Below are 12,500 nucleotides of genomic sequence, written 5' to 3'. Positions count from 1 at the left end.
GGAAGAAGAGATCAGTGTAACACGGCGGGAAGAAGAGATCAGTGTAACACCGCCGGAAGAAGAGATCAGTGTAACACCGCGGGAAGAAGAGATCAGCGTAACACCGCGGGAAGAAGAGATCAGCGTAACACCGCGGGAAGAAGAGATCAGCGTAACACCGCGGGAAGAAGAGATCAGTGTAACACCGCCGGGAAGAAGAGATCAGCGTAACACCGCGGGAAGAAGAGATCAGCGTAACACCGCGGGAAGAAGAGATCAGTGTAACACCGCGGGAAGAAGAGATCAGCGTAACACCGCGGGAAGAAGAGATCAGCGTAACACCGCGGGAAGAAGAGATCAGCGTAACACCGCGGGAAGAAGAGATCAGCGTAACACCGTGGGAAGAAGAGATCAGCGTAACACCGCCGGGAAGAAGAGATCAGCGTAACACCGCGGGAAGAAGAGATCAGCGTAACACCGCGGGAAGAAGAGATCAGCGTAACACCGCGGGAAGAAGAGATCAGCGTAACACCGCGGGAAGAAGAGATCAGTGTAACACCGCGGGAAGAAGAGATCAGCGTAACACCGCGGGAAGAAGAGATCAGCGTAACACCGCGGGAAGAAGAGATCAGCGTAACACCGCGGGAAGAAGAGATCAGCGTAACACCGCCGGGAAGAAGAGATCAGCGTAACACCGCGGGAAGAAGAGATCAGCGTAACACCGCGGGAAGAAGAGATCAGCGTAACACCGCGGGAAGAAGAGATCAGCGTAACACCGCGGGAAGAAGAGATCAGCGTAACACCGCGGGAAGAAGAGATCAGCGTAACACCGCGGGAAGAAGAGATCAGCGTAACACCGCGGGAAGAAGAGATCAGCGTAACACCGCGGGAAGAAGAGATCAGCGTAACACCGCGGGAAGAAGAGATCAGCGTAACACCGCGGGAAGAAGAGATCAGCGTAACACCGCGGGAAGAAGAGATCAGCGTAACACCGCGGGAAGAATAGATCAGCGTAACACCGCGGGAAGAAGAGATCAGCGTAACACCGCGGGAAGAAGAGATCAGCGTAACACCGCGGGAAGAAGAGATCAGCGTAACACCGCGGGAAGAAGAGATCAGCGTAACACCGCGGGAAGAAGAGATCAGCGTAACACCGCCGGAAGAAGAGATCAGTGTAACACCGCGGGAAGAAGAGATCAGCGTAACACCGCGGGAAGAAGAGATCAGCGTAACACCGCGGGAAGAAGAGATCAGCGTAACACCGCGGGAAGAAGAGATCAGCGTAACACCGCGGGAAGAAGAGATCAGTGTAACACCGCGGGAAGAAGAGATCAGTGTAACACGGCGGGAAGAAGAGATCAGTGTAACACCGCCGGAAGAAGAGATCAGCGTAACACCGCGGGAAGAAGAGATCAGCGTAACACCGCGGGAAGAAGAGATCAGTGTAACACCGCCGGGAAGAAGAGATCAGCGTAACACCGCGGGAAGAAGAGATCAGCGTAACACCGCGGGAAGAAGAGATCAGTGTAACACCGCGGGAAGAAGAGATCAGCGTAACACCGCGGGAAGAAGAGATCAGCGTAACACCGCGGGAAGAAGAGATCAGCGTAACACCGCGGGAAGAAGAGATCAGCGTAACACCGCGGGAAGAAGAGATCAGCGTAACACCGCCGGGAAGAAGAGATCAGCGTAACACCGCGGGAAGAAGAGATCAGCGTAACACCGCGGGAAGAAGAGATCAGCGTAACACCGCGGGAAGAAGAGATCAGCGTAACACCGCGGGAAGAAGAGATCAGTGTAACACCGCGGGAAGAAGAGATCAGCGTAACACCGCGGGAAGAAGAGATCAGTGTAACACCGCCGGGAAGAAGAGATCAGTGTAACACCGCCGGGAAGAAGAGATCAGCGTAACTCGAAAGCTCGCAGAAATAATAGCATTTAGTTAGCCACAGAACGGTATCGTCTATTCGTTATATATATATATATATATATATATATATATATATATATATATATATATATATATATATATATATATATATATATATATATATATATATATATATATGCACATTGTATACAGTGTATACTGTATGTAAGTATGTGTATATATGTATATACAGTATATATTAGGGGTGTGTGTGCATTTATATTTATTTTTATATACAGTATATAGTAGGTATATACAGTGTGTGTGTAATATATATATAACACACACACACACACACACACACACACACACACACACACACACACACACACACACACACACACACACACACACACACACACAGTATATATGGATATACCTTCTCCCAGAGGGGAGGCACGCGGGCATCGTATATACAGGTGAATATCTCTTCCAGCTCCGTGGACATGACCACCAGGCCCTGTATACCCCGCTCCAGATCCCGGAGAGAGGCCCTGAGGGGGAACAGCACACACAGCTATCTGTCACACACAAACATAGCTATCTGTCACACACACACACATAGCTATCACCGCACAACGGCTATCTGTCACACACACACATAGCTATCACCGCACAACGGCTATCTGTCACACACACAGGGAGGGGAGATACACACATAGCTATCACCACACAACGGCTATCTGTCACACACACAGGGAGGGGAGATACACACATAGCTATCACCGCACAACGGCTATCTGTCACACACACAGGGAGGGGAGATAAACACACATAGCTATCACCGCACAACGGCTATCTGTCACACACAGGGAGGGGAGATACACACATAGCTATCACCGCACAACAGCTATCTGTCACACACACAGGGAGGGGAGAGATACACACATCGCTATCACCGCACAACGGCTATCTGTCACACACACAGGGAGGGGAGATACACACACATAGCTATCACCGCACAACGGCTATCTGTCACACACACAGGGAGGAGAGATACACACATAGCTATCACCGCACAACGGCTATCTGTCACACACACAGGGAGGGGAGATACACACATAGCTATCACCGCACAACGGCCATCTGTCACACACAGGGAGGGGAGATACACACATAGCTATCACCGCACAACGGCTATCTGTCACACACAGGGAGGGGAGATACACACATAGCTATCACCGCACAACGGCTATCTGTCACACACAGGGAGGGAGAGATACACACATAGCTATCACCGCACAACGGCTATCTGTCACACACACACAGCTATCACCGCACAACGGCTATCTGTCACACACACAGGGAGGGGAGATACACACATAGCTATCACCGCACAACGGCTATCTGTCACACACACAGAAAGGGGAGATACACACACATAGCTATCACCGCACAACGGCTATCTGTCACACACACAGGGAGGGGAGATACACACACACAGCTATCACCGCACAGCGGCTATCTGTCACACACACACGGAGGGGAGATACACACATAGCTATCACCGCACAACGGCCATCTGTCACACACAGGGAGGGGAGATACACACATAGCTATCACCGCACAACGGCCATCTGTCACACACAGGGAGGGGAGATACACACATAGCTATCACCGCACAACGGCTATCTGTCACACACACACAGGGAGGGGAGATACACACACATAGCTATCACCGCACAACGGCTATCTGTCACACACACAGGGAGGGGAGATACACACACATAGCTATCACCGCACAACGGCTATCTGTCACACACACAGGGAGGGGGGAGATACACACATAGCTATCACCGCACAACGGCTATCTGTCACACACAGGGAGGGGAGATACACACATAGCTATCACCGCACAACGGCTATCTGTCACACACACAGGGAGGGGAGAGATACACACATAGCTATCACCGCACAACGGCTATCTGTCACACACACAGGGAGGGGAGAGATACACACATAGCTATCACCGCACAACGGCTATCTGTCACACACAGGGAGGGGAGATACACACACATAGCTATCACCGCACAACGGCTATCTGTCACACACAGGGAGGGGAGAGATACACACACACAGGGAGGGGAGATACACACATAGCTATCACCGCACAACGGCTATCTGTCACACACACAGGGAGGGGAGATACACACATAGCTATCACCGCACAACGGCTATCTGTCACACACACAGGGAGGGGAGATACACACATAGCTATCACCGCACAACGGCTATCTGTCACACACAGGGACGGGAGATACACACATAGCTATCACCGCACAACGGCTATCTGTCACACACACAGGGAGGGGAGATACACACACATAGCTATCACCGCACAACGGCTATCTGTCACACACACAGGGAGGGGAGATACACACACACATAGCTATCACCGCACAACGGCTATCTGTCACACACACAGGGAGGGGAGATACACACACATAGCTATCACCGCACAACGGCTATCTGTCACACACACAGGGAGGGGAGATACACACACATAGCTATCACCGCACAACGGCTATCTGTCACACACACAGGGAGGGGAGAGATACACACATAGCTATCACCGCACAACGGCTATCTGTCACACACACAGGGAGGGGAGATACACACATAGCTATCACCGCACAACGGCTATCTGTCACACACACAGGGAGGGGAGATACACACCTAGCTATCACCGCACAACGGCTATCTGTCACACACACAGGGAGGGAGAGATACACACATAGCTATCACCGCACAACGGCTATCTGTCACACACACAGGGAGGGGAGATACACACACATAGCTATCACCGCACAACGGCTATCTGTCACACACACAGGGAGGGGAGATACACACATAGCTATCACCGCACAACGGCCATCTGTCACACACAGGGAGGGGAGATACACACATAGCTATCACCGCACAACGGCTATCTGTCACACACACAGGGAGGGGAGATACACACACACATAGCTATCACCGCACAACGGCTATCTGTCACACACACAGGGAGGGGAGATACACACATAGCTATCACCGCACAACGGCTTACTGTCATACACACAGGGAGGGGAGATACACACACATAGCTATCACCGCACAACGGCTATCTGTCACACACACAGGGAGGGGGGAGATACACACATAGCTATCACCGCACAACGGCTATCTGTCACACACAGGGAGGGGAGATACACACATAGCTATCACCGCACAACGGCTATCTGTCACACACACAGGGAGGGGAGAGATACACACATAGCTATCACCGCACAACGGCTATCTGTCACACACACAGGGAGGGGAGAGATACACACATAGCTATCACCGCACAACGGCTATCTGTCACACACAGGGAGGGGAGATACACACACATAGCTATCACCGCACAACGGCTATCTGTCACACACAGGGAGGGGAGAGATACACACACACAGGGAGGGGAGATACACACATAGCTATCACCGCACAACGGCTATCTGTCACACACACAGGGAGGGGAGATACACACATAGCTATCACCGCACAACGGCTATCTGTCACACACACAGGGAGGGGAGATACACACATAGCTATCACCGCACAACGGCTATCTGTCACACACAGGGACGGGAGATACACACATAGCTATCACCGCACAACGGCTATCTGTCACACACACAGGGAGGGGAGATACACACACATAGCTATCACCGCACAACGGCTATCTGTCACACACACAGGGAGGGGAGATACACACACACATAGCTATCACCGCACAACGGCTATCTGTCACACACACAGGGAGGGGAGATACACACACATAGCTATCACCGCACAACGGCTATCTGTCACACACACAGGGAGGGGAGATACACACACATAGCTATCACCGCACAACGGCTATCTGTCACACACACAGGGAGGGGAGAGATACACACATAGCTATCACCGCACAACGGCTATCTGTCACACACACAGGGAGGGGAGATACACACATAGCTATCACCGCACAACGGCTATCTGTCACACACACAGGGAGGGGAGATACACACCTAGCTATCACCGCACAACGGCTATCTGTCACACACACAGGGAGGGAGAGATACACACATAGCTATCACCGCACAACGGCTATCTGTCACACACACAGGGAGGGGAGATACACACACATAGCTATCACCGCACAACGGCTATCTGTCACACACACAGGGAGGGGAGATACACACATAGCTATCACCGCACAACGGCCATCTGTCACACACAGGGAGGGGAGATACACACATAGCTATCACCGCACAACGGCTATCTGTCACACACACAGGGAGGGGAGATACACACACACATAGCTATCACCGCACAACGGATATCTGTCACACACACAGGGAGGGGAGATACACACATAGCTATCACCGCACAACGGCTTACTGTCATACACACAGGGAGGGGAGATACACACACATAGCTATCACCGCACAACGGCTATCTGTCACACACACAGGGAGGGGAGATACACATATAGCTATCACCGCACAACGGCTATCTGTCACACACAGGGACGGGAGATACACACATAGCTATCACCGCACAACGGCTATCTGTCACACACACAGGGAGGGGAGATGCACACACATAGCTATCACCGCACAACGGCTATCTGTCACACACACAGGGAGGGGAGAGATACACACATAGCTATCACCGCACAACGGCTATCTGTCACACACACAGGGAGGGGAGAGATACACACATAGCTATCACCGCACAACGGCTATCTGTCACACACAGGGAGGGGAGATACACACACATAGCTATCACCGCACAACGGCTATCTGTCACACACAGGGAGGGGAGAGATACACACACACAGGGAGGGGAGATACACACATAGCTATCACCGCACAACGGCTATCTGTCACACACACAGGGAGGGGAGATACACACATAGCTATCACCGCACAACGGCTATCTGTCACACACACAGGGAGGGGAGATACACACATAGCTATCACCGCACAACGGCTATCTGTCACACACAGGGACGGGAGATACACACATAGCTATCACCGCACAACGGCTATCTGTCACACACACAGGGAGGGGAGATACACACACATAGCTATCACCGCACAACGGCTATCTGTCACACACACAGGGAGGGGAGATACACACACACATAGCTATCACCGCACAACGGCTATCTGTCACACACACAGGGAGGGGAGATACACACACATAGCTATCACCGCACAACGGCTATCTGTCACACACACAGGGAGGGGAGATACACACACATAGCTATCACCGCACAACGGCTATCTGTCACACACACAGGGAGGGGAGAGATACACACATAGCTATCACCGCACAACGGCTATCTGTCACACACACAGGGAGGGGAGATACACACATAGCTATCACCGCACAACGGCTATCTGTCACACACACAGGGAGGGGAGATACACACCTAGCTATCACCGCACAACGGCTATCTGTCACACACACAGGGAGGGAGAGATACACACATAGCTATCACCGCACAACGGCTATCTGTCACACACACAGGGAGGGGAGATACACACACATAGCTATCACCGCACAACGGCTATCTGTCACACACACAGGGAGGGGAGATACACACATAGCTATCACCGCACAACGGCCATCTGTCACACACAGGGAGGGGAGATACACACATAGCTATCACCGCACAACGGCTATCTGTCACACACACAGGGAGGGGAGATACACACACACATAGCTATCACCGCACAACGGATATCTGTCACACACACAGGGAGGGGAGATACACACATAGCTATCACCGCACAACGGCTTACTGTCATACACACAGGGAGGGGAGATACACACACATAGCTATCACCGCACAACGGCTATCTGTCACACACACAGAGAGGGGAGATACACACATAGCTATCACCGCACAATGGCTATCTGTCACACACACAGGGAGGGGAGATACACACATAGACATACACTTGATTGTGTCTCTGTGTGTGCTGTGTGGTTGTGCACTCACCTGAATGTTTGTAGCAGGGTGGGTGCCTGTGCAGTGTATTGTGTTTGTGCAATCACCTGATTGTGTCTCAGTGTGTTGTGTGGTTGTATACTCACCTGATTGTGTCTCGGTGTGATTGTGTATAGTAGTGTGCTGTGTGGTTGTATACACACCTGATTGTGTCTCGGTGTGATTGTGTATAGTAGTGTGTTGTGTGGTTGTATACACACCTGATTGTGTCTCGGTGTGATTGTGTATAGTAGTGTGTTGTGTGGTTGTATACTCACCTGATTGTGTATAGTAGTGTGCTGTGTGGTTGTATACACACCTGATTGTGTCTCAGTGTGTTGTGTGGTTGTATACTCACCTGATTGTGTCTCGGTGTGATTGTGTATAGTAGTGTGCTGTGTGGTTGTATACACACCTGATTGTGTCTCGGTGTGATTGTGTATAGTAGTGTGTTGTGTGGTTGTATACACACCTGATTGTGTCTCGGTGTGATTGTGTATAGTAGTGTGTTTTGTGGTTGTATACACACCTGATTGTGTCTCGGTGTGATTGTGTATAGTAGTGTGTTGTGTGGTTGTATATACACCTGATTGTGTCTCGGTGTGATTGTGTATAGTAGTGTGTTGTGTGGTTGTATACTCACCTGATTGTGTATAGTAGTGTGCTGTGTGGTTGTATACACACCTGATTGTGTCTCAGTGTGTTGTGTGGTTGTATACTCACCTGATTGTGTCTCGGTGTGATTGTGTATAGTAGTGTGCTGTGTGGTTGTATACACACCTGATTGTGTCTCGGTGTGATTGTGTATAGTAGTGTGTTGTGTGGTTGTATACACACCTGATTGTGTCTCGGTGTGATTGTGTATAGTAGTGTGTTGTGTGGTTGTATACACACCTGATTGTGTCTCGGTGTGATTGTGTATAGTAGTGTGCTGTGTGGTTGTATACACACCTGATTGTGTCTCAGTGTGTTGTGTGGTTGTATACTCACCTGATTGTGTCTCGGTGTGATTGTGTATAGTAGTGTGCTGTGTGGTTGTATACACACCTGATTGTGTCTCAGTGTGTTGCATCTCCTTCCTATGCTCGAATTGATCGGTCGCTTGTAAGTTTTAAATCTCTATTTTTCACTCGTTAATAAACTGTATTGCACTATTTTTTCCCTTTTATTCTTTTACTAAGGAAGATATTAGGAGGCATTTCCTCGGCCTCAATCCATTTAACTACACATAGAAGAGAAGACATCTGTTCAAGACACCAGAAATCTGGATATATCAGAAAGTACTTCCTCGCCCACAGTCCATATAACTACAACAAGAGGAGGAGACATCAAATCAAGTTTTGAGAGATTTAATGTGAGTGTGTCCCCAGTCAACAAGTCTGATTTAATATCAGTCATCCCTTGTCTTCATCTCTCACCCCTCCCAACCCCCCCCCCCCCCCTTCTCTCTACCCTGATGAAAAAGTGTGCAAAACTTTGAGCTGTCTTTTTTCACTGTGGCCCTTCTCTCTCTCCTTTGCCTTGCATATAATATACGCCGTGGAGCCGCAAGCAGAGTGACGCGCCCGAGGACATTTCACCCTTTTTCTACTCAAATCCACACAGAGGTTGGTGAATAACCTCTGAAAGACTCAGGCAGCGAAATCACTTTGTGGAAAGGACTGGAACCACATATTGAACAGTAGGCAAAATTCTTTTATTGGCGCAAACTTTCCCCTTTTTTTCTCAGTGTGTTGTGTGGTTGTATACTCACCTGATTGTGTCTCGGTGTGATTGTGTATAGTAGTGTGTTGTGTGGTTGTATACACACCTGATTGTGTCTCGGTGTGATTGTGTATAGTAGTGTGTTGTGTGGTTATATACACACCTGATTGTGTCTCGGTGTGATTGTGTATAGCAGTGTGTTGTGTGGTTGTATACACACCTGATTGTGTCGAGCAGTGTGTTGTATCGCTGGATCTCCTGCAGTAACACCACATTGAGCGGGGACGGGTCAGTGTGTTGTGAGGTTGTATACACACCTGATTGTGTCGAGCAGTGTGTTGTATCGCTGGATCTCCTGCAGTAACACCACATTGAGCGGGGACGGGTCAGTGTGTTGTGAGGTTGGATACACACCTGATTGTGTCGAGCAGTGTGTTGTATCGCTGGATCTCCTGCAGTAACACCACATTGAGCGGGGACGGGTCAGTGTGTTGTGAGGTTGTATACACACCTGATTGTGTCGAGCAGTGTGTTGTATCGCTGGATCTCCTGCAGTAACACCACATTGAGCGGGGACGGGTCAGTGTGTTGTGTGGTTGTATACACACCTGATTGTGTCGAGCAGTGTGTTGTATCGCTGTATCTCCTGCAGTAACACCACATTGAGCGGGGACGGGTCAGTGTGTTGTGAGGTTGTATACACACCTGATTGTGTCGAGCAGTGTGTTGTATCGCTGGATCTCCTGCAGTAACACCACATTGAGCGGGGACGGGTCAGTGTGTTGTGAGGTTGTATACACACCTGATTGTGTCGAGCAGTGTGTTGTATCGCTGGATCTCCTGCAGTAACACCACATTGAGCGGGGATGGGTCAGTGTGTTGTGTGGTTGTATACACACCTGATTGTGTCGAGCAGTGTGTTGTATCGCTGGATCTCCTGCAGTAACACCACATTGAGCGGGGACGGGTCAGTGTGTTGTGTGGTTGTATACACACCTGATTGTGTCGAGCAGTGTGTTGTATCGCTGGATCTCCTGCAGTAACACCACATTGAGCGGGGACGGGTCAGTGTGTTGTGTGGTTGTATACACACCTGATTGTGTCGAGCAGTGTGTTGTATCGCTGGATCTCCTGCAGTAACACCACATTGAGCGGGGACGGGTCAGTGTGTTGTGTGGTTGTATACACACCTGATTGTGTCTCGGTGTGATTGTGTATAGTAGTGTGTTGTGAGGTTGTATACACACCTGATTGTGTCTCAGTGTGTTGTGAGGTTGTATACACACCTGATTGTGTCTCGGTGTGATTGTGTATAGTAGTGTGTTGTGAGGTTGTATACACACCTGATTGTGTCGAGCAGTGTGTTGTATCGCTGGATCTCCTGCAGTAACACCACATTGAGCGGGGACGGGTCAGTGTGTTGTGTGGTTGTATACACACCTGATTGTGTCGAGCAGTGTGTTGTATCGCTGGATCTCCTGCAGTAACACCACATTGAGAGGGGATGGGTCGTCACTGAGAACTTTCCGGGTTCTCTCAAAATCAATCTCAAGTGGGATCTTCTGCCGCACATCACATGACAACTCCAACACCTGTAACACAACACAGTGACACACAGGGTGTTCACACACACAGTGACACACATGAGGAACACACACACAGACAGTGACACACAAGAGGAACACACACACAGACAGTGACACACACAGGAGGTACAGACACAGTGACAGGGTGTATACACACACACACACAGTGACACATAGGCGGTACACACACAGTGACACATAGGCGGTACACACACAGTGACACACACAAGAGGAACACACACACAGACAGTGACACACACAGGAGGTACACACACTGATACACACAGGAGGTACACACAAAGTGACACACAGAGGAGGTACACACACAGTGACATACACAAGAGGAACACACACAGTTATACACCCAGGAGGTACATACTGTGACACAGAGGAGGTACACACACAGGGGGTACACACAAAGTGACACACACACAGTAGGTACACACTGACCCACAGGAGGTACACACACAGTAGGTACACACTGTGACACAGAGGAGGTACACACACAGGAGGTACACACTGACACACACAGGAGGTACACACACAGTAGGTACACACTGTGACACACAGGAGGTACACACTGTGACACAGAGGAGGTACACACACAGGAGGTACACACTGTGAAACACAGGAGGTACACACTGTGACACAGAGGAGGTACACACACAGGAGGTACACACTGTGAAACACAGGAGGTACACACTGTGAAACACAGGAGGTACACACTGTGACACAGAGGAGGTACACACACAGGGGGTACACAAAAGTGACACACACACAGTAGGTACACACTGACCCACAGGAGGTACACACACAGTAGGTACACACTGTGACACACAGGAGGTACACACTGTGACACACAGGAGGTACACACACACAGTGACACACACAGGAGGTACACACACACAGTGACACACACAGTAGGTACACGGCACCTTCTCCTCGCGGCTCTGCCCGCCTCCGTGCCCGCTGGGCGTGACCTGTGGCTGCAGGGATAGCAGGGTGTCGAAGAGTGTGCGAGCGTCGGTGATCTGGCTGGCAATGTCTGCGTTGGGGTGCTGTCCGAAGGCCTCGGGGTGATCCACCATGGGCAGCATGCCAACAAACTCTTTGTATGATGCCAGCGACCCGTCACGGGGTATGTAGTATGTGTCCAGCGAGGAGAGCCTGCGGCAGGCAGAGAGCGTTACACACACACACACACACACACACACACACACACACACACACACACACACACACACACACACACACACACACACACAGTGCCAGCGACCCGTCACGGGGTATGTAGTAT

General features: G+C 50.4%; 1 protein-coding gene across 1 annotated transcript in view; it reads right to left on the bottom strand.

Moving 5' to 3' along the window:
* The window catches only part of LOC142486752 (dynein axonemal heavy chain 2-like), a gene marked incomplete at its 5' end in the record, with an annotated part of 90,252 nt that overhangs the window by 12,982 nt on the left and 64,770 nt on the right, over positions 1–12,500 (bottom strand). Inside the window, 3 exons of the mRNA XM_075585208.1 lie at positions 2,289–2,403; positions 11,058–11,209; positions 12,139–12,370. Of these exons, the coding sequence (XP_075441323.1) occupies positions 2,289–2,403; positions 11,058–11,209; positions 12,139–12,370 (499 nt within the window). The remainder of the gene's footprint in view (positions 1–2,288; positions 2,404–11,057; positions 11,210–12,138; positions 12,371–12,500) is intronic.

Source organism: Ascaphus truei, unplaced genomic scaffold (genome assembly GCF_040206685.1).
Source record: "Ascaphus truei isolate aAscTru1 unplaced genomic scaffold, aAscTru1.hap1 HAP1_SCAFFOLD_972, whole genome shotgun sequence".
NCBI lineage: Eukaryota > Metazoa > Chordata > Amphibia > Anura > Ascaphidae > Ascaphus > Ascaphus truei.
Note: the sequence above shows the minus strand (reverse complement) of the source record. Positions and strands in the feature narration are given on the sequence as shown.